The sequence below is a fragment of the Theropithecus gelada genome, chromosome 15, assembly GCF_003255815.1.
Source record: "Theropithecus gelada isolate Dixy chromosome 15, Tgel_1.0, whole genome shotgun sequence".
Lineage (NCBI taxonomy): Eukaryota > Metazoa > Chordata > Mammalia > Primates > Cercopithecidae > Theropithecus > Theropithecus gelada.
Genome location: NC_037683.1, coordinates 76,646,604 through 76,673,824, shown reverse-complemented (window position 1 = coordinate 76,673,824; position 27,221 = coordinate 76,646,604). Strand labels below are relative to the sequence as shown.

Below are 27,221 nucleotides of genomic sequence, written 5' to 3'. Positions count from 1 at the left end.
CTTGAATAGTAGGACTTCAACAATATGCATACATTAACTCTATTACCAGTGGTTTTTGATCTTTAACCTACTTCAGAATAGCCTAGAAGGCTTATTAAACACAGATTGCTGGCCCCCATAACTAGAGTTTCTGATTCAGTAGGTTTGAGATGAGACTTTAGAACTGCATTTCTAACAAGTTCCCATGTGATGCTGATGCTGCTGATTTGGTCAGGGACCACACTTTAAGAACCTTTTCTACAGATTTCTCAATCAAATACTGAGATTTATACGTTGATTCAAAGCAAAGACAGGGTATGTTGGAAAGATTTTAGTTTAGATTCACAAAACTCTCTTTTAAGTCCTCAGTAGAAATTGTGAAGAGAAATTACTATAATAAAACTCAAGGAATCAGAAGTGTAACTACTATTACAGTACGAGGGCTTCTACCAGGAATGGTAGTTGATTCGTTATTTTTAAGTTGGTGGGACAGATGGGTCAGCATTTTGGGGTAAGCCTAACTGTCATGGGCATCAGTTTGCATGTCATACAGATGGAAAGCAGAAGGTTCCATAATCCTTCTTAAAGTACGGTTTAAGAGAGTTTCAATGATAATGACAAGTGAACAGGTAAGTCTTAGATGTCTGCATGGGTCAAACCACCTCCAGAAACATCTTCAAAAAGCATATGAAAACTAAGGAAAACAACAGGGTCACCAAATAAAATACTAAGATTCCTATTACCACTGTAAGGTATGGTCAATTGCTTGCAAGTGCATTCAGACACTGTTCACAGCATATCACTTATAAGCACAATTACAAAAAAATAAAAATAGAGTAAAATAAATGTATTAAGCTTTTATTAGGTTAGAAAAATTTCTATAATGGTTAGTATATCTTAGTTACAAGTGATGATCTTTTTTCCTTTAACCTTTTAAAATCAATATATGGAAGACATGCAATGCTAAGTTCTTCTTTTGTACATCCTGTAAGACAACACTTTTCTGAATATCCTCTGCGTTTTCTTTGGGGATGATTCCCCCAAAACAAATTGCTTAAGGTTTTAATTTTGTTTCTACTTTTCTTCTGAAATTTTGCATTCTCATGAATATATAGATTGATATTATGTGATGAAGAAAATTCTCTTTCCTTATCAAGGGGTGAATATGCCTTTTTATCCTGATACTCAGGTAGTGACTGCATTTCCCAATTGTTTACTGCTTCTTCCCAAGAGGCAGAAGTAGACACTGTTGAGAGAGAAGAAAAGAAATGCTCCTTTATTAAAATCTTCCTTTAGATGAAAATTTAATATTGGGTCAGTAAAATCAGCTAATTATTAAAAAACAATCACACTTTAAATAAAGAATGGAAAGTATGGTTATTCAAAAGCAATATTTATTTTTAACTAAAGCAGGTGTAGTGTTTTCCTATAAAAAGGCTATATGCATTTGTACATTTTGTATTAACAAATGAAGTTGAGATATCATTCACATGCCATAAAATTAGTCATTTTAAAGTATACAATTCAGTGGGTTTTAGTGTATTCACAGGGTTGTGAAACTATATATCTAATTCCAGAACATCTGTATCCAAAAAGAAACCCTATGCCCATTCGCAGTCATTTGCATTTCACTCTCCCACTATTCCGTGGCAATCACCAATCTACTTTCTGTTTCTATGGATTTGCCTATTCCATATCTTTCATATAAATGAAAGCATACAATACATGACCTTTTGTGCTTGGTCTCTTTCACTTAGCATAGTATTTTCAAGGTTCACCTACATTGTAGCATGTATCTTTTTATGGCTGAATAATTTTCCATTGTGTGGATATTCCACATTTTGTTTATCCATTTATCAATGGACATTTGAGTGGTTTCCACTTTTGGTCATTATGAATAGTGCTGATGGCCCAGCATGGTGGCTCATGCCTGTAATCCCAGCAATTTGGGAGGCCAAGGCAGCAAGATCACTTGAGGTCAGGAGTTCACTACCAGCTTCGCCAACATGGCGAAACTGTCTCTACTACAAGCACGCAAAAAATTAGCCAGGCGTGGCGGTGCACTCCTGAAATCCCAGGTACTTGGGAGGCTGAGGCATGAGAAACACTTGAACGCAGGAGGCAGAAGTTGCAGTGAGCTGAGATAGCGCCACTGCACTCCAGTCTAGATGACAGAGCAAGACTATCTCAAAAAATAAAAAAAAAGAATAGTGCTGCTATGAGCTTTCACATACAAGTTTCTGTGTGAACATATGTTTTGAATTCTTTGGGGTGTAACCTAGGGATGGAAGGAGCACTGCATGATATAATTTTGTTTAACGTTTTGAGGAACTGCCAAACTTTTCCACAGCAGCTGCACAAGTTTTCAATCCCAGCATCAATATAGTAGAGTTCCAATTTTTCCACATCCCCATCAAAACTTGACATTTTCCATTTTTTGATTATAATTATCCCCACGGATGCACAGTGGTATCTCACTGTAGTTTTGATTTGCATTTACCTCATGGCTAATGATGTTAAGCATCTTTTCATATGCTTATTAAATATCCTCTTTGAAGAAATGTCTGTTCAAATCCTTTGCCCATTTTCAGATTTTATCATTTGTCTTCTTATGCACATCTTATAACTGAGCAGTAGAAACCATTTTGTTCTTTATTTTAATAAAGAAATAGAGAAGTGGTAATATGCTCTAGGTACAATGAACTGATTGTCACTGTTATGCTGCTCTTAACTCACTTAGCAATACTGGATACTGGAAACCAAAATAACTCCAGAAGGTAATTATTTGAAGACTTATTGTGCTTCCATTATGACCCTTGCTCATATACAGTACCTTCTAGGAGGATATATTTGCCAGTAGCCTCTACTGTAGTGCCAGCTCTTAGGCAGCCATGTTCTGAACCATGTGACTCTTATTTTCTAGCCACAGTTGAACAAACTAGAGGTTGGCACCTGACCCCAAAGAAACCAATCTGTCACAATGGCTAGCAAGCCATGTCATGTGAAAAACATGAATCGACCCAATTAGATTTCCTCAGTTTGAAACTAGAATAAGTAACAAGAAAAAAATGAGTTAGTGAGAACCAAAGCTAAAAGGATTCTACGAGGTTTGTCATGACAAGCTAAAATCATAAAGGAACATAGAAAAGATTCAGAGAGAGAGATATGAAGGCAGAAGTTTTTTGCTTTTGTTTTTTAGAGCTAATATGATTCCCCAGGCTTTACCAAGTCTTTCTAGGTTCACTGCTATACCCTTTTTTTTTTTGTAATAACTACTATCCCCTTTTATCTTGAGGTTATTTAGGTGAATCTATGTCCTTTGCAGTTAGAGGCCTATTACAGCACTCTTTAATAACTTTTTATTTAATTAAAAAGTTGTCTGTTTAAAAGAATAAGAACTCTATCCAGACTAATCAGGAACAAAAAAGATGGAAATGAACAAAATACAGCAGAAAAAAAGAAATAAGTAGATACAGTTTTAAAGCAAATATCTTAACAAATGTTTTTTAAATTTTTAAAACAAATATTGTTTTAATTTAAAACATATTTTTAAAGTTTTAAAATAAATATTATGAATGCTTATACATTTAAAAATAAAGATTAAATGGATGAATTCCTAGAAAAATACAAGATGCCTTAATTGGTACACGATGACACAGAAAACCTAAATGTACCAACAACATTCAAAGAAATGAAAAGGGTTAGTCAGTTATCACCTTCAAAAAAACACATATATGGATGGTTCCACCTATTTTTAAAAAATAGGAAATACTAATCATATACAAGTTGTTCCAGAAAAAGAGCAAAAGTTGCCCAGCTCATTTTATGAAGTTGGCATAATCTTTATTCCAAAACTAGATAAGAACAATATGAGATTTTAAAATATTTAAAAACTCATTTCACCTTCAAATGTTGATTTCAGACTCCTAAATATTAGTTAACTGAATCCATAAACATGTTTTACAAATATATTAAGAAAGGGTTCGGGGGAGCAGCCAAGATGGCTAAATAGAAACACCTTTGCTCTGCAGTTTCCACTGAAAAGGACGAAAATGGCAAGTGGATTCTGCATCTTCAATTGAGTTACCAATGTTCTTTCATTGGGACTGACTAGGAGGTTGGTGTGACTCACAGAGAGCAAGGAAAAGCAGAGTGGAGCAAGGGCCCACTTGGGAGCCACATGGGGCAAAGGGAGCTCCCCTCCCCAGCCAAGGGAGGCAGAGAGGGATTGTGCTACCCTTCCCTGAAAACCATGCTTTTCCCACGAATTCTTGCAACCTGGGGATGAGGAGCTCCCCTCATGAACCAGGGCCTTGGGTTCCAAGCATTAAGCTGTGCAGACTGATAATGGCTGCTCGGGTGGGCAGGCACTGAGATCACGAGTTCCTGGTTGGGGGAAGAGGTGGCTGCCATTACTGTGTCTCCACTCCAGTTCACTGTTTTCCCTTACCATGATGCCAGCGCAGTTTGGATGGGGAGCAGTTCCCCAGCACAACACAGTAGCTGGGACAGTTTGTGGCCAGACTGCTTCTTTAGGTGGGACTCCAATCCATTCCCCCTCACAGAGCAGGGCCTCCCTGTGGGAATTTTGGCATCTGCAGTGGAGGGTTTATGGATAGAACGCTGATATCCCTGAGAAGAGGGTCTAGGAGGGGGGTTGGCTGTGCTATCATGGATCAGCCATCTTAGTCTTTTCTGCCTACTGGCTCTGGAGAGGGAGATTTCTCCCAGCACAGCACACTCGCTCCACCAAGGGGCAGCCGACTGCTATATTTAAGTGGGTCCCTGATCCTATTCCTCCAAACTGGGTGAGACCTCCCAATAGGAGTGTTCCACTGGCATCAGATCAGTGCCCCTCTGGGACAAAGTTCTCAGAGGAAAGAGCAGTCTGCCATCTTTGCTGGTCTGCAGCCTCCACGGTGATACCTCCAGGGACAGAAGAAACCAAGGTGAATAAAGTCTGGAATGGACTCCCAGCAAACTGCAGCAACCCTATGGAAGAGCGGCCCTACTGCTAAAAGAAAAACAAACAGGGAGCAACAACAACAACATAAACAAGAAAGACCTCACAAAAACCCCATCCAAAAGTCATTGGCCTCAAAGATCAAAGGTAGACAAACCCATGAAGATGATAAATAATCAATGCAAAAATGCTGGAAACTCAATCTTCTCCAAATGACTGTAACATGACTCCAGTAAGGGCACAGAACTGGGCTGAGTCAGAGATAGGTGAATTGACAGAAGTAGGCTTCAAAAGATGGATAATAACAAACATCCCTGAGCTAAAGGAATATGTTCTAACTTGCTGCAAAGAAGCTAAGAACCATGATAAAACATTACAGGAGCTGTTTAACAAGAATGACCAGTTTAGAGAGAAAGACAAATAACCTGAAGGAGCTGAAAAATACAACCTGTGAACTTCATGATGCAAATGCAAGTTTGAAGTCTGCAACTGAACAAACCAAGTGGAAGAAAAAATATCAGAGCTTGAAGACTATCTTGCTGAAATAAGGCAGGCAGGCAAGATTAGAGAAAAAAGAATGAAAAGGAATGAATAAAACCTCTGAGAACTATGGGATTATGTTAAAAGACAACCTACAACTGATAGGGGTACCTGAAAGAGATGGGGAGAACAGAAACAAGTTGGAAAACACACTACAAGATACCATGCAGGAGAATTTCCCCAAACTAGCAAGACAGGCCAACATTCAAATTCAGGAAATCCAGAGAACCCCAGTAAGATACTCCATGAGAGGATCAGCCCTATGACATATAATCATCAGTTCTCCAAGGTCGAAATGAAGGAAAAAATGTTAAGGGCAGCCAGAGAGAAAGGTCGAGTCACCTATAAAGGGAAGCCCATCACACTAACAGCAGGCCTCTCAGTGGAAACCCTACAAGCCAGAAGAGACTAGGGGCCAATATTTATTTGATTTTTTTTTTTTTTTTTTTTTTTTTCCCCCTGAGATGGAGTTTCACTCTTGTCACCCAGGCTGTAGTACAATGGCATCATCTCAGCTCACTGCAACCTCAGCCTCCAGGGTTCAAGCAGTTCTCCTGCCTCGCCCTCCCAAGTCCATGGGATTACAGGCATGTGCCACCATGCCCAGCTAATTTTGTATTTTTAGTAGAGACAGGGTTTCGCCAAGTTGGCCAGGCTGATCTCAAACTCCTGACCTCAGGTGATCCACTTGCCTTGGCCTCCCAAAGTGCTGGGATTACAGGCATGAGCCACTGCACCAACCTGATATTCTTAAAGAATTTCTAACCTAGAATATTGTATCTGGTCAAACTAAGCTTCATAAGCAAAAAAGAAATAAAACATTTTTCAGACAAGCAAATTCTGAGGGAATTAATCACCACCAGACCTGCCTTGCAAGAGCTCCTGAAGGAAGCAGTAAATATGGAAAGGAAAAACTATTATCGGCCACTACAAAAACACACTGAAGTACACAGACCAGTGACACTATGTAGCAACTACATAAACAAGTCTGCAAAACAACCAGCCAGCATCATGATGACAGGATCAAATTCACACATAACAATAATAACCTTAAATGTAAATGGGCTAACTTCCCCAATTAAAAGACACAGAGGGAAAGCTGGAAAAAGAGTCATGATCCATTGGTGTGCTGAATTCAAGAGACTCATCTCACATGCAAAGACACACATAGACTCAAAATAAAGTATGAAGGAAAATTTATCAAGCAAATGGAAAACAGAAAACAGCATAGGTTGCAATCTTAGTTTCTGACAAAACAGACTTTAAACCAACGAAGATAAAAAAGACAAAGAAGAGCATTACATAATGGTAAACAGGTCAATTCAATAAGAAGAGCTAACTATCCTAAATATATATGCAAACATGCAGGAGCACCCAGATTCATAAAACAAGTTCTTAGAGACCTACGAAGAGACTTAGACTCCTGCATAATAATAGTGGAAGACTTTAACACTCCACTGTCAACATGCGACTGACCGTTGAGACAGAAAATTAACAAAGATATTTAGACTTGAATTCAACTCTGGATCAAATGGACCTGATAGATATCTACAGAACTCTCCAACCCCAAACGAGAATACAAATTCTTCTTGGCACCACATGGCACATCACATAATTGGAAGTAAAACACTCCTCAGCAAATGCAAAAGAACTGAAATCATAACAACCAGACTCTAAGACCACAGCACAAACAAATTAGAACTCAAGATTAAGAAACTCACTCAAAACCACACAAGTACATGGAAATTCAACAACCTGCTCCTGATTGACTCCTCAGTAAACAGTAAAATTAAGGCAGAAATCAAGAAGTTCTTTGAAACCAAAGAACAAAGAGACAACATATCAGAATCTCTGGGACATAGCTAAAGCAGTCTTAACAGGAAACTTTATAGCACTAACTGCCCACATCAAAAAGGTAGATCTCAAATCGACACCCTAACATCACAACTAAAGGAACTAGAGAACCAAGAGCAATCAAACCCCAAAACTAGAGAAGAAAAAACCAAGCTTGGAGCAGAACTGAAGGAGACAGAGACACAGAAAACCCTTCAAACAATCAATGAGTCCAGGAGCTGTTTTTTTTTTTTTTTTTTTTGGAAAAATTAATCAAATAGACCACTAGCTAGGCTAATAAAGAAATGAAAGAAGAATCAAATAGACACAATAAAAATGATAAAGGGGGTATCACCATTGACTCCACAGAAATACAAATAACCATCAGATAATACTATAAACACCTCTATGCCAATAAACTGGAAAATCTAAAAGAAATGGATAAAATTCCTGAACACGTGCACCCCTGCAAGACTAAACCAGGAAGAAGCTGAATTCCTGAATAGACTAATAAAAAGTTCTGAAATTGAGGCAGTAATAAATAGTCTACAAACCAAAGAAAAGCCCAGGACCAGATGGATTCACAGCTGAATTCTACCAAAAGTACAAAGAGGAGCTGATATTCTTTCTTTTGAAACTATTTCAAACAATCAAAAAGGAGGAACTCCTCCCTAACTCATTCTATGAGGCCAGCATCATCCTGATACCAAAACCTGACAGAGATATAACAACAAAAAGAACTTCAGGCCAATATTCTTGAATAATATCAATGTAAAAATCCTCAATAAAATACTGGCAAACCAAATACAGCAGCACATCAAAAAGCTTATCTACCATGATCAGGTTGGCTTCATCTCCAGGGTGCAAGGGTGGTTCAAAATACACAAAATCAATAAATGTAATTAATTACATAAACATATCTAAAGACAAAAACCACATGATTATCTTAATAGATGCAGAAAAGGTCTTCTAAAAAATTCAACTTCCCTTCATGTTAAAAACTGTCAATAAATCAGGTGTTGATGGAGCATACCTCAAAATAATAGCCATTTATGACAAACCCACAGTGAAATATCATACTGAATGGGCAAAAGCTGGAAATATTCCCCTTGAAAACTGGCACAAGATAAGGAGGCCTTCTCTCATCACTCCTATTCAACATAGTATCTGAAGTCCTGGCCAAGGCAATCAGGCAAGAGAAAGAAAGGTATTCAAATAGGAAGAGAGGAAGCCAAATTGTCTTTGTTTGCAGATGACATGCAAACATAGACACCCCATCTAGAACACACCATCGTCTCAGCCCAAAAGCTTCTTAAGCTGATAAGCAAATTCAGCAAAGTCTCAAGATACAAAATCAATGTGCAAAGGTCACCAGCATTTCTACATACCAAGAACAAGAAAGCAGACAGCTGAATTATGAACGAACTCCCATTCACAATTGCTACAAAGAGAATACACCTATGATTACAGTTAGCAAGGAAAGGGAAGGACCTCTTCAACGAGAACTACAAACCCCACTGCTCAAGGAAATCAGAGAGGACACAAACAAAAAAAATTCCATGTTCACAGATAGGAAGAATCAATATCGTGAAAATGGCCATCCTGCCCAAAGTAATTTATAGATTCAATGCTATTCCCATCAAACTACCATTGACATTCTTCACAGAATTAGAATAAACTATTTAAAAAGTCATGTGGAACCAAAACAGCTCAAATAGCCAAGACAATCCTAAGCAGAAAGAACAAAGCTGAAGGGAGGCATCACACTACTGGACTTCTAAGTACACTACAAGGGTACAGTAACCAAAACAGCATAAACCAATAGAATTTCTGTTCCAGAATTCAGAAATAAGGCTGCATATCTATGACCATCTGATCTTGGACAAACCTGACAAAAACAAGCAATGGGCAAAGGATCTCCTATTTAATAAATGGTGCTGGGAGAACTGGCTAGCCATATGTTGAACACTGAAACTGGACCACTTCCATACACTCTATAGAAAAATTAACTCAAGCTGAATTAAAGACTTGAATGTAAAACCAAAACTATAAAAACCCTAGAAGAAAATCTAGGCAATGCCATTCACAACATAGGCATAGGCAAAGATTTCATGACAAAATCACCAAAAGCAATTGCAACAAAAGACCAAATTGACAAATGAGATCTAATTAAACTAAAGAACTTCTGCATAGCAAAAGAAACTATCATCAGAGTCAACAGATAACCTACAGAGTGGGAGAAAAATTTTGCAATCTATCCATTTAACAAAGGTCTAATATCCAGAATCTATAGGAACTTAAACAAATTTACAAGAAAAAACAAACAACTCCATTAAAGAGTGGGCAGGCTGGGTGCAGTGAGTGGCTCACGCCTGTAATCCCAGCACTTTGGGAGGCCGAGGTGGGCAGATACCTGAGGTCAGGAGTTCGAGACCAGTCTAGCCAATGTAGTGAAACCCCATCTCTTTCTAAAAGTACAAAAATTAGCCAGGCATGGTAGCGTGTGCCTGTAGTCCCAGCTACTGGAGAGGCTGAGGCAGGAGAACTGCTTGAACCCAGGAGGCAGAGGTTGCAGTGAGCTGAGATCATGCCATTGCACTCCAGCCTGGGCAACAAAGCAAGACTCCATCTCAAAAGATAGAAAAAAAAGAGCAGGCAAAGGACATGAAATGACATTTCTTAAAAGAAGGCATTCATGCGGCCAACAGACATTTGAAAAAAAGCTCAACATCACTGATCATTAGAGAAATGCAAATCAAAATTACAATGAGATACTAACTCACAACAGTCAGAATAGCGATTATTACAAAGTCAAGAAACAACAGATGCTTTTGAGGTTGCAGAGAAATAGGAACTAATTGCCACTGTTGGTGGGAATGTAAATTAGTTCAATCATTGTGGAAGACAGTGTGGTGACTCCTCAAAGATCTAGAACCAGAAATACCATTTGACCCAGCAATACCATTTGACCCAGAAATACCATTATTGGGTATATACCCAAAGGAATATAAATCATTCTATTACAAAGATGCGTATGTTCATTGCAACACTATTCACAATAGCAAAGACATGAATTCAACCCAAATGCCCATCAATAATAGACTGGATATAGAAAATGTGGTACATATACACCATGGAATACTATGTAGCCATAAAAAGGTATGAGATCATGTCCTTTGCAGGGAAATGGATGGAACTGGAAGTCATTATCCTCAGCAAACTAAGGCAGTAAGAGAAAACCAAATACCGCAAGTTCTCACTTATAAGTGGAAGGTGAACAATGAGCTCACATGAACATGGGGAGGGGAATAACACACAATGGGGCCTGTCAGAGGGTGGGGTTGGAGGGCTAGCATTTACGAAAAATAGCTAATGCATGCTAGGCTTAATGCCTAGGTGATGGGTTGATAGGCATAGCAAACCACCATGGCACATGTTTACCTATGTAATGAACCTGCATATCTCGCTCATGTATCGCTGAACTTAAAAATAAAATTTAAAAAAAAAAAAAAGAATGAAAGAGTTCATCCCAGAAATGCAAGGATAGGTCAAGATCACAAAATCTATCAATGTAGTTTACCATGTTAATAGACTCCCATCCTCACTCACAGCTGGATTTGCTTTCTTCTTCAGGAGAAAATTGAAGCAATCTGAAAAAGAACTTGCATCAACTCCCTTTGCCAAATTTTTAAATTCATCTCTTAACATGTACACCCATATACTCTCCCTTTCTACCTATTTCTACAGATGAACTATACACTCTAAAGCCAATTTCTGCACTTACATATTACATCTCATCTCCTCTTGCCCACTCTAGGACACTACTCCAGCAATCCTTCTCTGTATTCTTCATCAGTTTTTAACTTCTATTGAATTACTCTTATAAGAAAACTTGTTATTTCTCCCACTTACAAAAACACACACACACAAACCCATACATATTTCTCTTGGCCCCACTTACTCTGCCAGATACCATCGTATTTATTTTCTCTTTTCTGTGACAAAACTCCTTGATAAGAGTTTTGTATATTTACTAACTTGTTCCTCTTCTCTCACTGTCTTAAACCCACTTTAATCAGGCTTTTGTTTCATCACTCTACCGAAACTTCTCTTATGAAGGTCACAAACATATTGCTAAATTCAACAGCCATTCACATCTTAATTGATTTATCAAATACACCTCTTCCCGATATACTTTCATCATTTGGTTTCCACAGCACCACACTCTTTTCTTCCAACCTAAGTAGCTGTCCCTTTTCTGTCTCCTTTACAATTCTCACTCCCTAACTTTTTAATGTTGGTGTTTCTGAGGACTCAGTTCTTAGTACTATTTTCTATGTACACTTACTCTTCTGGTGATCCCCTCTAGTCTTACGGCTCAAAAAATTATGTATCTACCTATGACTCCTGAACTTCTACCTGCAAACAAGATTACTCTTTCAAACTCCAGATTTATATACCTTACTTCCTACTCAACACCTCCACATTAATGTTTCAAACTCAACATTGTTAAAAACACCATGAAATTCAACATGTCCAAAACTGAACTACTGATACTGTCTTCCAAACCTGTTCCACTTTGAGGCCTTTCCTATCTCATTTATGACAATCCTATCCTTCCAGGTGTTCCATATACAAAATTTTAGAATCAACAATGTTTTGGAGTCATTCTTGATTTATCTTCCTCATATCTCACATCAAATATGGCCCATGCATAACTAGAATTTAAGTTTTCACTACCTCCACTTCTATCATCCTTATCTAAGACCCTCCCTAACAAGTCTCTGTTTCTACTCTTGCCTTTCTACAGTCTATTCTCAACACAGTAGCCAGAGTGATCCATTTAAAATGTCAATTATGTCACTTCTCTGCTAAAAAATCTTAATGACTCCTTGCATCACCCCAAAACAAAGTCTTTAAAATGATCTAAAACAGGGGGTCCCCAACCCCTGGGGACTTAACTGGTCTATGGCCTGTTAGGAACCAGGCCACATGGCAGGAGGTGAACAGTGGGCAGGGGAGCGAGCAAAGCTTCATCTGTATTTACAGCTGCTCCCCATTGCTCGCATTATCACCTGAGCTCCACCTCCTGTCAGACCAGGGACAACATCAGATTCTTATAGGAGCGTGAACCCTATTGTGAACTGCGCATGCCAGGAATCTAGGTTGCATGCTCCTTATAAGAATCTAACGACTGATTATCTATCACTGTCTCCCATCACCCCCAGATGGGATCATCTAGTTTCAGGAAAACGAGTTCACTGATTCTACATTATGGTAAGTTGTATAATTATTTCATTATACATTATCATGTAATAGTAATAGAAGTAAAGTACACAATAAATGTAATGCACTTGGATCATCTGAAAATCATTCCCTTCCTGGTCCAAGGAAAAACTGTCTTCCATGAAACTGGTTCCCAGTACCAAAAAGGTTGGGGACTACTGGCCTAAAATACTCTATTTTATCATGTCTGCCTATTACCTCTTCTACCTTATCTTCTACTACTTTCCTCACTTTCTCTGCTCCAACCACACTTGGCCTCTTAGGTATTCCCTGTATACATCAGGCAGAAGGGTATCTGCTCCACTGTTTCCTCTGTGTGAATGTCCTTTCTTCAGATATCCGCTTGGCTAATTCCCTTACCACTTCTTTTCTCGTATCTCATCTTTTCAATAATTGGTCTACCCTTACCACACTGTTTAATACTATACCCCACTTTTCAACTCCTTGCTCTGTTTATCTCCCTTATACTGTTTTTTCATTTTTCTGTAGCTCTTACTACGTTCTAATATTTACTTATTATGTTTATTACTTCAGAGTGCTCCATAAAGCCTTTGATCTTTGTCTGTTTTGTCCACTGATATATTCCCAAGAATCTAAAATTGTGCCTGGGTGCTTAGTAGGTACCCAATGAGTATTTGCTTAATTAATGAAAGAAAAAATCGTAAGACTATGCAAAAGTATGCCAAAAGAAGACCTTAATAAAGTACAGCCCTATTTACAATGATTAAAAAAAAATCTCTTAGCAAGCTTCCTTACCTTAGTGAAGATTATATAGCATAAACCTACAAACATCATACCTAATGGAGATATTTTAATGTATGCCCTTTAAGCCTGGGAATAACACAAGAAATCGAAGCAAAAAAATGGTGTAAGTTTAGAAAGAAAGTGATATAACTATCATTTTCAAATGATAAAAAAAAACTTACAGAATCAACAAATTATTAGAACTATGAAGATAGTTCAGCATGGTTGCTGGATAAAGATCAACCTATAAAAGTAAATTGCATTTCTCTAGCCAAGTCACTAACTAGTAAATATAATTCACAGGTATTAACAATAGCTGAAAAAAAAATTATTAAGCATGAACTTGCCCGATACCATAAAAGTTTCCATAAAGAAAACTTTAAAATCCTAATAATAGAATATAAGTAATTTCATGACTTTGATTAGGATGACTTTATGTAATAAAGATATCAATAGCGGGGAAGGGAACAAGATGACCAATTAGATGCAGCTGTGATCCGTGGCACTCAGGGAGAGGAATAAAAGAGTGAATTCAGCACCTTCAACCGAAATATCCAGGTTCTCACACTGGGACTGACTAGGCAAATGACTTGACCCAAAAAGAATGAAGAAATACAGGATGGAGCAATGAATGGCCCACCAGGGAACAGCAGGGAGCCAAAGGAACCCCACCCTCAGCCAAGGAAAGTGGTGAGTGATTGCGTCACCCCGCCCGGGAAACCACGTTTCTCCCAGAGATCTCTGAAACCCAGATCAGGAAATCCCATCTTTGATCCCTGATCTTTGCAGATCAGGAGATCCCATCATGAGCCCATGCCACTAGGGCCTTGGGTTCGATACACAGAGCTGTGTGGAGTCTCAGCTGAGCAGACGCTCAGGCACACACTGAGGCCCAGGAGTTTTACAGACTCTGGCCCCGGCATCCCGGCAAGGCGGGAGATACAACAGTGCATATCCGAAGGAAGGGGGCTGAATCCAGGGAGCCAGGCCATTGTTCTGCACGTCCCACTTCCACAGTACCTCACAAGTTAAGACCTGATTTGGAATTCCAGCCAGCCAAGGCAAAAGCTGGAGTCTGCCTGAAATGGGACAGAGATCCTGGGAGGAGGGGCAGCCGCCATCTCTGGGAAAGGTCACCTCAGCCTTTTCAGCCTCCCGACTTTGGAGAATCCAAACAGTCGAGAAGAGGAAGGTACCTCACAGTTCAGCACAGCTGCTGTGTCAGATTGTGGCCAGAATGTTTTTTTTTTCTTTTTTGAGATGGAGTCTCACTCTGTCATCCAGGCTGGAGTACAGTGGTGTGATCTTAGCTCACTGTAACCTCTACCTCCCAGGTTCAAGCGGTTCTCCTGCCTCAGCCTCCCGAGTAGCTGGGATTACAGGCACGTGACACCATGCCTAGCTAATTTTTGTATTTTTAGTAGAGACAGAGTTTGCCATGTTGGCCAGGCTGGTCTCGAACTCCTAATGTCAAGTGATCTGCCCGCCTTGGCCTCCCAAAGTGCCATGATTACAGGCGTGAGCCACCACGCTCAGATTGCTGCTTTAAGTGAGACCCCAATCCATTCCTCCTCCCTGGGTGGGACCTCTTTGTGGGGGCTTCAGCCACTCCAGCCAGGGGCACAGGCACAGAGACATGATCTCTCCCTAGGACTGAGCTCCTGGGGAGGAGAGGCTGCCACCATCTCTGCAGTTCCCTTTACTCAGCTGTTCCAGCCTGCCAGTTGGCATGAGAAAGGGTTCCCCAGAAGGCAGTACAGCTGCTTTGGCAGATTGTGACCAGACTGCTTCTTTAAGCAGGACACCGATCCATTACTCCTCACTGGGCAGGACCTCCATGTGGAGGCTTCAGCCACTCCGGCCAGGGTTATACAGACAGAGCTATGATCTCACTCTGGGACAAAGCTCCTGTGGGGAGAGGCAGCCACCATGTCTGTGGTTTTCTGCATCAAACTACCCAACTTCAAACTATACCACAACGCTACAATAACCACAACAGCTTGGTACTGGTACAAGAACAGACACATAGACCAATGGAACAGAATAGAGAACTCAAAACCACACACCGCACACCTACAACCATAGGCTCTTGGACAAACCTGACAAAAACAAGCAATGAAGGAAGAATTCCCTATTTATTAAATGGTGCTGGAAGAATTGGCTAGCCGTAGGCTCAAAATTGAAACTGGATCCCTTTCTTACACCCTACAAAAAAATTAACTCTAGATGGATTAAAGACTTATGTAAAATCCAAAACCATAAAAACCTTAGAAGAAAATCTAGGCAATACCATTCAAGACATAGGCACAGGCAAAGATTTCAAGACAAAAACACCAAAAGCAATTGCAACAAAAGCAAAAATTGACAAAGGGATTTAATTAAACTGAAGAGCTTCTGCACAGCAAAAAAAAAACTATCATGAGAGTGAACAGACAACCTATAGAATGGGAGAAAATTTCTGCAGTCTATCCATCTGACAAAGCTCTAATATCCAGCATCTATAAGTAACTTAAACAAATTTACAAGAAAAAAAACCACCCCACTAAAAAGTGGGCAAACAACATGAACAGAGAGTTCTCAAAAGAAGACATATACGTGACCAACAAACATGAAAAATAGCTCAACATCACTGATCATTACAGAAATGCAAATCAAAATTACAACGAGATACCATCTCATGCCAGTCAGAATGGCTATTATTAAAGTTAAAAAACAACAGATGCTGGCAAGGTTGTGGAGAAAAAGGAACACTTTTACACTGTTGGTGGGGTTCAACCATTGTGGAAGACAGTGTGGTGATTTCTCAAAGACCTAGAGGCAGAAATACCATTTGACCCAGCAATCCATTATTGGGTGTAGGAATATAAATCATTCTATTATAAAGATACATGCAAGCATATGTTCACTGCAGCACTATTCACAACAGCAAACACATGGAATCAACCTAAATGCCCATCAATGATAGACTGAATATAGAAAACTCGATACATATATACCATGGAGTACTATGCAGCTATAAAAAAAGAATGAGATCATGTCCTTTGCAGGGACATGGATGGAGTTGGAAACCATCATCCTCAGCAAACTAATGCAGAAACGGAAACCAAACACCACATGTTCTCACTTGTAACTGTGAGCTGAATGATGAGAACACATGGACACATGCAGGGGAACAACACGATGGGGCCTGCCTGACAGGGGGCCTGGGGGAATGGAGAGTATCAGGAGGAATAGCTAATGGAGGCTGGGCTTAATACCTAGGTGATAGGATGATCTGTGCAGCAAACCACCATGGTACACATTTACCTATGTAACAAACCTGCACATCCTGCACATGTACCCCTGAACTTAAGACGTGAAGGAAAAAAAGAAGTCAATCCTCTTCAAATTAGTGTATACATTATGTTGCCAGAAGTCAGGGACCCTGAACAGAGGGACTGGCTGGAGCCGCAGCAGAGGAACATAAATTGTGAAGATTGCATTTTAATGTGGACAGTTATCAGTTTCCAAATAATACTTTTATAATTTCTTATGCCTGTCTTTAATCTCTTAATCCTGTTATCTTCGTAAGCTGAGGATGTACGTCACCTCAGGACCACTGTGATAATTGTGTTAACTGTACAAATTGATTGTAAGACATATGTGTTTGAACAATATGAAATCAGTGCACCTTGAAAAAGAACAGAAAAACAGCGATTTTTAGGGAACAAGGCAAGGCAACCATAAGGTCTGACTGCCTGCGGGGTTGGGCAAAAAGAGCCATATTTTTCTTCTTGCAGAGAGCCTAGAAACATTCATCAGTCCAGTCCACAGAAATGCTTGTTTGGATCCCTGACAATTGGTGAGCTGTCTGTGTATTGTCCGGGGTAACTATAGGTCATGAAGAGTCTAAACATTATGCTTATCTCTGCTATATTAACCTCCTGTTAAAACAGACAGGAGTTCAAGAGCCCATGGAAAATATGGTCACCCTATTCAGGGCGGTGGAGGAACACTGTCCTTGGTTTCCTGAAAAGGGAACATTAGATGTGGAACTATGGGATCGTGTTGGTACAAAATTCCGGGAACTGGTCCCAACAGGGAATTATGTTCCTGTCACTGTTTGGAGTGATTGGGCCTTGGTACGTGCCATCCTAATGACATACCAATCCCATGATCCCCTGCAGTTACAATTTTCTGAATCTGGTGACCCTCTACCTCTTTCTCAGGTTTCCTCTCCCGTTCGGCCTTCGTTATGTGCTCAGCCTCCCTTCACCTACTCCTCCCCGACCTGACGATATTGAGGATTCAATATCTAACTCTGGTGACTTTGGCTTAACGTCACCCCCGATGACCTTATTTCTTTTCAGAAGAATATGCCCGGGACCATAACTATGCTAACTCTTCCCTCTTCAAACCTTTGCAGCCTTTGCCTCCAGAGCCATCTAATGGCTCCGGGACCAAACTACAATTTACCTGTAATTCTGCAGGCCCTCCCCCATCCTCCACAGCCCCTCACCCTCCTGTCATTTCGGTCCCTCAACTGGTCACTTTGCCATCCACCCAACCTGCTCCTCTACCCTTCTTCACACATGGATGCCCCTGCCATTCTGGTTGCACAGGATTGGGACAATAATCATCAGTATGCATCTGCCTCTTCTCCCCCAATGCCCCTTTCTCACACTCTCATACCGGTCTGACCTCCTCAACCTCAGTTTCCCTTATCTACATATACTTTTCCTGTCACTTCTATGCTGACTCTGTCTCATGTGCCTGTTCTTGAAACTACCATGCAACATTTATTACACCAGAACAAAGAAACAAGTGGATTAGAGGCATGGGCTTATCCCGTCGCACTGGAACCTCCCAATGCTCAAGGAGCACAAGTGTGTGATATGTGCCAATCTTACCTTTTTAAAAGAATTCAAGGATGCTTGTACTCAGTATGGTCCTACTTCTCCATATGCTAAAATGGTATTACAGACTCTTTGTACTGAGGTCACTTTGCTTCCTTTAGACTAGGACCTTTTGGCAAAAGCTGTTCTAACTTCATCTCAGCATTTACAATTCTGTACCTGGTGGTCAGAGGAGGCCCATCTGCAGGCTCAGCTAAATCGGGCTGATGGCATTCCAATGGCTCAGGCTCAGCTCACAGGCTTGGATATTACTCTGACACTACTACCCAACTAGGCTTTGATGCTCTCACCACAGAACAAGTAACAAAGGTGTGTATGAGAGCTTGGGATAAATTACACACCTCGGGCCAAGCTCCTGTTTTCACCACTGTTAAACAGGGTCACAATGAATTATACCCTGATTTTTTGGCTACATTACAAGATGCTGTTGAAAAATCTGTCTCTGATGAGCATGCTCAAGGTTTTCTCCTTCATATGTTAGCTTTTGAGATTGCGAACCATGAGTGTAAAATGGCCATGTGTTGCTTCCAATGACAAAATTTACCTCAATTACATTTAGCATTGTTTAAACTTTCTAAATGTTCCTGAAGACAATACTCTGACTGCAGCTGAACGCCATTATACAGCCAAAAATATTCTCCCTAAATGAAGGCAAGCCAGTGTTATGGAAAAACTCCCAAACCAATACCTGGGAACCTGGAACAATTAAAATGTGGGGAAGAGGGTATGCTTATGTTTCACCAGGAGATCATCAATCCCCTGTCTGGGTGCCCACTAAAAGACTTAAACTTCGTGTGAATACTGACAATGAAAACCACAGGGAAGAGACGTCTGCATCAGAGACCATCCTCATACCTGGTGAGATCTGTGCCAACTCCTCATAAACTGGCACACCAAATCAAAATGGGTCTGGTTCAATCCTCCCTAATGGCAACAGAGACCCCTCTAACTAATCCCACTTCTCCTAATTCCCTTTTTCTCCTTACGAACCTAAAAAATCTCACCATTTCTACTAGCCTGAAAATAATATCCCCCTGTTCTTCTGTTCCTCCTTAAGCACTAGATCTCGCTTACAATAGGTTTTATTTAATAATTCTCTTCCTTATACTTTGTCTCACCAGTTTTCCCTCAAACTGATTTACCTGCTACACAAAATTATTCTTATTGGGCTTATGTGCCTTTTCCTCCACTTATCCAACCTCTCACCTGGGTGGATGCTCCTGCAGAAAGGTATACTAACAATAGTGTGTGGATGCCTGGAGCTACAGATGACCGTTGCCCTGCTCAACGAGGAGAAGAAGGCACTGCATTTAATGTACTGTGGGTTATAAATACCCTCATCTGTGCCTCAGACATGCACCTGGTTGTATCCATCTAGAAACTCAAGTCTGGGCTGCTTATCTTCCAGAGAGATTAGCCACAGGGGAATGGGGACATTTGGTCCCCGGCCTCTCCCTTTCTCTTTTAAGATAAATGAAAAGGGGAGTAATAGGAGATCCCCATATTTTCAATATAAACCTGTAGGAAAACCATGTTCTAAAAATTTTGAGAGCCTATCTAAAACTTTAATTTGTGAAGACTGTGTTAGTTCACATGCAGTAATATTTAAAAAATGATTCATATGGTTTAGTAATAGACTGGGCACTAAAGGGCTATTTAAAAACAGTTGCTCCTCTGGCTGAAAGGAATGCCTAGAGGCTACTTATTTTATTTCTTATTGGCAGGACAAGGATCATCATCCTACTTTGCATAGAAGGTTCAGCTCGTTCTTTCCCTTAAAACGGGAAGATAATGGCATTACCCACACACCCCCCCCACCCCCGCCAAGGCCTCATATGATATTCCCCATTCTGAGTCCAGAACATCCAGAACTGTGGAAATTGGCTATTGCCATGTCTGGACTGTGAGTATGGGAATTGGAAGCTTTTCTGTCTGTTGTCCCCACTATCGCCCCTCACGTACGTGATTCTGAACCCCATGATAAATCCCCTTTGAACTCTTACCCTCTTTTTGATGCCGATCCTCCTTTATGGGACTCCAATTGGCCTTATAATTCTTTTCGACCCAGGTATGCCCCTCTACCTCTTTGGCATCCCTGGGCACCTCGGATTGCTTCTTTACGGTGGAGAACATTGGGTGTTGCCACCGCCGCTCTTCTCCCTCAGTATCAATGTAGATTCAAACATTCTGCTTTGTTTACCTCCAGCCTGACCATTCCTATACAGAGTTGTGTTAAGCCTCCTTACATGCTGTTAGTGGGAAATATCAAAATTTGGACGAAAAATCAAACTGTCCAATGCATTAATTGTCATTTATACACTTGTGTTAACTCCCATTTTGACTTCAGGAAAACTGTAATGTTGGTTCAAGCTTAAGAAGGAATCTGGATACTGGTAACTTTACCCAGACCTTGGGAATATTCCCCCTCAGTACATTTAATTAACGACGTGTTACAACAAATTCTCAAAAGATCAAGAGATTTGTTTTCACTTTAATTGCTGTGATCATGGGCCTAATTACAGTGACTGCGCTGGCCACCACTGCCAGAGTGGCATTACACCAATCTATTCAAACGGCTCACTTTGTTAAGGAATGGCAAGGCAATTCCACCCAAATGTGGAATTCTCAGCAGGGCATCAATCAAATATTAGCTAATCAAATTAATGATTTAAGACAGTCTGTTATTTGGCTTGGAGACTGGCTAATGAGTCTCGAACATTGCAAGCAAATGCAGTGTGATTGGAATACTTTTGATTTCTGTATCACACCATATTCCTACAATGAGACTGACCATTCATGGGAAATGGTCAAAGGACACCTTCTAGGTAGGGAAGATAATTTATCTTTGGACATAACTAAATTAAAGAAACAAATTTTTGAAGCCTCTCAAGCTCATTTATCCATTGTGCCTGGAGCTGAGGCGTTAGATAGGGTGGCAGAAAGTCTTTCTGGACTAAACCCCACAACTTGGATTAAGTCTACTGGGGGCTCCATCATAGTAAATTTTGGAATCATGTTTCTCTGTTTAATCAGCTTGTTTTTAGTGTGCTGGACCCGTCAAAGAATCCTGCGTCAAAACCGAGAGAACGAACAAGCCTTCATCACCATGACACATTTATATAAAAAGGGAGAGATGTCACGGGAAGTCAGGGACCCCGGCTGGAGCCACGGCAGAGGAACATAAATTGTGAAGATTTCATTTTAATACGGACATTTATCAGTTCCCAAATAATACTTTTATAATTTCTTATGCCTGTCTTTAATCTCTTAATCCTGTTATCTTCATAAGCTGAGGATGTACGTCACCTCGGGACCACTGTGATAACTGTGTTAACTGTACAAATTGATTGTAAAACATGTGTGTTTGAAAATATGAAATCAGTGCGCCTTGAAAAAGAACAGAATAAAACAATTTTTAGGGAACAAGGGAAGGCAACCATAAAGTCTGACTGCCTGCGGGGTCAGGCAAAAAGAGCCATATTTTTCTTCTTGCAGAGAGCCTATAAACGGACGTGCGAGTAGGGAAGATATCGTTCAATTCTTTTCCTAGCAAGGAATATTAATATTAATACCCTGGGAAAGGAATGCATTCCTGGGGGTAGGTCTATAAACGGTTGCTCTGGGAATGTCTGTCTCACGTAGCTGAGATAAGGACTGAGACACACCCTGGTCTCCTGCAGTACCCTCAGGCTTACCAGGGTGGGGAAAAACTCCACCCTGGTAAATCTATGGTCAGACCGTTCTTCGCTCTTGAATTCTGCTTTCTGTTATCTAAGATGTTTATCAAGACAATACGTGCACCACTGAACATAGACCCTTATCAGTAGTTCTGCTTTTGCCCTTTGCCTTGTGATCTTTGTTGGACCCTTATTAGTAGTTCTGCTTTTGCCATTTGTCCTGTTCCCTCAGAAGCATGTGATCTTTGTTAGACCCTTATTAGTAGTTCTGCTTTTTGCCCTTTGAAGCATGTGATCTACTCCCTGTTCTTATACCCCCTCCCCTTTTGAAACCCTTAATAAAACACTTGCTGGTTTGAGGCTCAGACGGGCATCACAGTCCTACCAATATGTGATGTCACACCTGGCGGCCCAGCTGTAAAATTCCTCTTTTTGTACTCTTTCTCTTTATTTCTCAGCTGGCCAACACTTATGGAAAACAGAACCTACATTGAAATATTGGGGGCAGTTTCCCCCGATAACATTCCATGCATCCCAAATAAAATACCATGTGGATTTTTTAAAAAGAAATTCAATAAGCATACTTTTAAATATATATGAAAGAATAAAGGTTGAAGATTTAGCTTAGTCAATCCTAAGGGAAAAAATAAACATTGAAGACTTGTCCTGCCAGATAAATCACATCCTATAGAGTCACAGTATCAAAAATAGTAATGATACAAGGTCAAATAAATGACCAATTAAAATAGGAAGCTCAAACTTATCAATAATGGTAATCCCACAAATTAGTGAGAAAAATAGTTGATTAGTAGAAAGTGTTTAGAAAACTAGCTCCCTATGTAGAGAAAAATAAGACTTATTGAGAAACTGAGGTAATATTCCTACCTACACCAGAACTAAAAACTGGCCTAATAATTAAGGACTTAATGTGAAAAGTAAAACTGAAAAGTTAACAGAAGGACAGAAAAGGACCTCTAATACATAAGGCAAAACACTTACTGCCTAATTATGTAAAAGTTAAGGCTTTCAGTCAAGCAATACCAATAGACAGATGTCAAAATGGGAGAACACATTTGTGACATCTAAAACCAACAACTAGTTATTATTGTATCTAGATTTGATTAACTCCTACAAATCAATTGGAAAATGATAACAATTCCAACAAGAATTGGGCAAAATATATAAACAGGAAATTTTAAGAGAAAATCCAAAAGGCTAACATACATATGAAAAGATGTTCAGACCCAGAGCAAGTTAAAATAGATATATAATGTCATTTTATGTCTATTACACTGGTAAAAGTTAATAACTGTATAATGCGCATTGTTGACATAGATATGAGGACATAGGATTAGTGGTACAACTATACGTTGGTGTAGTCATTCTGAAGAGCAATCTGACACTCCTCAAGCAAATTAAACATACACATACTTCATGACACCGTAATTCCACTCTAGATGTGTATCCCAGAAACACTTCTAGGTTCATAAGGGGACACATACAATGATGTTCATGGCAGTGTTATTTATAGTGGTAGGGAATTCAAGGCTATATAGATTCATAATTGAATCTTTTGTTCTAAAGATTCATTATTCATAATTGAATAAATCAGTAAAATGTGAGGAATGCACATGAGTACTACGCAGTAGTTAGAAGCAATGGACTAAATGTTCACATGGCAACAATAAGATGTAGATCTTAAATGCCATTTAGATATATCTTAAAAACATACGCACAGGAAAGAAGCATAATTTGCAAAAACTTATACAGACAAAAAATATATAATGAACACATTACAACTGTCAATGACAGGAGGAGAATGGAAGTGCAGAAAGGGGCTAAGAGAGGACAATCATCTTCTGTAAATTATAATTTACTTATGTTTATTATCTATCTTTACTATTCTGTAGGCTTCATGAGGGTAGGAGCCTTCACTGTTTAACATCCCAAGCACCAAGAAAAATGCCTAACACATAATAGGCACTCAAATTTTGTTAAAGTAATATATAAAGAGAAAGGCCCTTTACAGATTAGTTGTGATATCTGAAACATAAAGAAACAAAAAAAACAAGAATATGTGACATGAAGACCAAGAATATGAGAATATGATTAATCTAACAGGAATAGAGGTTACAGATTATGAAAAGCTGATTTTGAAACATTAATGATTTCACCTGGCACTAATATCTGGGAAGCACAATACTCAGTCGTAATTTAGAAATACGTTGTCAACTTCATGGTGCCACATTATGGGTAGGTCTTGGAGATACTGCCTCCACCTTCAGGGTTCATTAACAAGAAGCACACAATTACAGATTCAAGTTATGTATGAGTAGCTTTGAAAAAAAGCATTTTTTAATAGCAGCGTAGCAAATTATATTTTTCTGTGTCAGACTCAAATAGATCATCAGAATATTAAAATTTCAGACAACTGACTTGATTTAACACAACAACTTGTCCTGCTGGTAAAAGCGAAATAAAAAGTAACCAACTTTCCAGCCACATTCATATATAAAAATGACGGCATAATTATGTATTCTATATTAGAAACACATACATCTCTGCAACTTCTAAATTATTTCCTAGAAATTAACAGGACAGAATAAATGTCATCTTCCCTTATAGATTAACAATTTTTAAAATAATACTATTCATACTGATAACCTAACTCATTTTTCCTTCCTCTACATATTTCAATACAACTGTGGTTTTACTGCTACACCGTATTTCCACTTCAGCAAATTGTCTTTTACACAGTTTCCATAGTAGCAGGTTTTGTGTGTATAACAATTTTCAAATATTGTCAGACACATTTTTATTTTCTACAAGTCTTGTTTCATTGCAGCTCCCTGCTCATTGTTAATGACATTTATTCTTCCAGGGGAGTGTGAATAATACCTAAAACAAAGGGATCATTAACAAGCTGAGTTTTAAAGTTGAACATTTTTATTAAGAAAATTGTCTTTAGAGCACTTTGTTGAGAAAAGGCATTCCAACCTCTATTTAAATAACAGCCTCAAGCTTGGAGGTCTAAAAATAAAATTTTGACTACAGTATTATAGCACAGGTAGTGAGAGCACAGTATTTGATGTAAGAGAAATGCCCACCCAACATAAAGCAGAAAGGGAAGGCTCTTCTTGCACTCCTGGGAGAAAAGAATAAGAAAGAGGAGTTAAAAAAAAAAAAAAACAGAGAGAGAGAGAGTAAGCTGGACCTTGTTACTCAAAAGTGTGGGCCACCAACAAGCAGCACCTGGGAGCTAGTTAAAAATGAAAAATCTCAGGCCCCACCCCAGGCCTACCAACTCAGAGGCTGTAAATTAACAGGATTCCCAAATGATTCATACGCACATTAAAGCGTGAGAGTCACTGAACTAAAGTAAAAGTAGAAGACTGGGGAGAGACACTTCCTTCATTCTAACAGAAGGACAAGGTGAGGTTTGTATGTGGGTTAGTTTGACGGTCAGTTTGAAAATGATCAAGAATCAGTCTCATGGTTTCTGTCTTTTGATTTTATAAATTGTATTCATTTATTTCAAAAAAGTTAATGAGTACCTACAATGTGCACTGTTTGACTTTTTTCAGTACTCTACATTAGGGTCTCTTTTTGGCATGATAGTTTACTCATTTCCTTAATTTCAGAAATATTCACTTTTGCAACCTTTGTCCGAATCAAATAAACTGAATTACTGTAAAAGGCAGTAATTTTCTTCCTATGGATAGACTATAAACAAAGTGCAATTTCTCTTAAAATGGCAAATCATATTGGGAATAAAATATGTTAAGTCACAAATGTAAAAACATAGTAAGATGAAACCAATGAATCTGAAACAAGAATATTCTTCCTGTAGACTGCTTGAAAGCATTAAGTATAAATTCAACACATATTAAACACATGCTACGTGCTAGGCCATCTGCCAGGCATTTCAGACAAAAATATGCATGAAATAGTCCCTATAATATAGTATGGTATATAAGGCTGACTTCATGGGACTGAAACCTGTGTAGTCACACAGGCCTTGCATTTGGTTTAAATGTTCCATTGTTGTAGTAGAAATTCTCAATAAATTTACCTTTGAAACTGTAAGTGAATGAAATACAAGTACGTAAACTTTTAAATGAAGCCTGATAGAATGAACCAGGCCTATCTCCTGGTGCGTGACCAGGGGATATGAACAAGTAAAGAAAACAGTTTTATATTTTACCACCTTTATTTTAATGGCCCTTTCCTGCTTTTTTGAACAAGGTATCTGCATTTTTATCTTCTACAAGGTTGGCTCATTCTGTAGCCAGTGACGACAGTCAAATAGAACTATGTGCTAGATACTGTGGTAGAAAGGACAATGGAGCTATTGGATATGAAAAGGTCAATGATGACTTCACAGGGAAAATGATACTTAAGTTGGGCTTTGAAGGACAAAAAGGAGTTTGCCAGATGACAGGCACTCCTGAAAGGAACAACATTCTTACATAAATTGTAGACTTACAAGTGTACACTTATTTCCTCTAAGTTTAAAAAACCAAAAAAAAGCGCTTCGCTGAAGTTTTGTATATTTTCAATACACTGGTTTTTACAATTTTTTTAAAAAGCTGTATACTAGGCACAAATTCCACTTCCTGGGGAAGCTTACCTTCTGGCAAAGCAAATACAGGAATAAGAAATGTACAGAGGTGAACAAACATGCCTTCGGTTTAGATTTTTACCTGGGTTTGTGCCTCTTCCCCGGGCCGGGAAAGCGGTTTGCGGGCTTTCGAACTGGTAGGGGCTGAAGGCTTCGACCTTTTCCGAGGCCTGTGCAACCAACCGTGGGAAAGGGGTTTCCTCCTCGAAATGGAACTGGCTCCAGTTGGCATGGCCGCAGAGTTTTTCTATTTCTTTCACCAAGTACCTGCCGCACAGCTTCCTGGCACTGCTGATGTCGCTCAGTTCACGGGAAAACCGAACCAGCAGGAGTCCAAGCCACAGCATGCACAAGCAGAAGCGCCTCAGCATTCCTGTGACCGCAGGCGAGTCCTCCGCGTTGTGCAATGGCGGTCGGCCTGACCCTGCTCCCTCTCTGCGCCTGCGCCAGGCCGAGCCGCGCGCACAAACCTTGCGGAATTCCGAGCGCGTGGGGGCCTCGCGAGAACGTCAAGGGAAGGCGCGCGCTGGCGGCGCCGAGGCTTTCCCGCCCTCCCAGGGGTCTCAGGTGGTCGAAGGTAGCAGGCCCTGGCTCCTAAAATGAAAGCCAAAATCCCCTCACTACCCCGCCACCCTCCGGTTTGATTCATTTTTCTTTCGTTCCCCAATGGGAGATTCCTCACC

At 39.7% G+C, this 27,221-nt stretch overlaps 1 protein-coding gene across 1 annotated transcript; it reads right to left on the bottom strand.

Annotated features, from left to right (window-relative positions):
- Window positions 1–689: 689 nt before the first annotated feature.
- Window positions 690–26,975, bottom strand: INSL6 (insulin like 6). The gene is made up of 2 exons (XM_025360306.1): window positions 26,621–26,975; window positions 690–1,225 (listed from the first exon to the last, which is right to left on the bottom strand). Exons 1-2 carry the CDS (start codon window positions 26,907–26,909, stop codon window positions 867–869), a joined length of 648 nt encoding a protein of 215 aa, XP_025216091.1. The 5' UTR covers window positions 26,910–26,975; the 3' UTR covers window positions 690–866.
- Between the last annotated feature and the right edge of the window lie 246 nt (window positions 26,976–27,221).

Coding starts and splice junctions, on each gene's coding strand:
- INSL6 (XM_025360306.1), bottom strand. CDS start 26,909: ATGCTGAGGCGCTTCTGCTTGTGCATGCTGTGGCTTGGACTCCTGCTG. Junction 1,226..26,620: donor GGGAAGAGGCACAAACCCAG/GTAAAAATCTAA, acceptor CTCTCTCAACAG/TGTCTACTTCTGCCTCTTGG.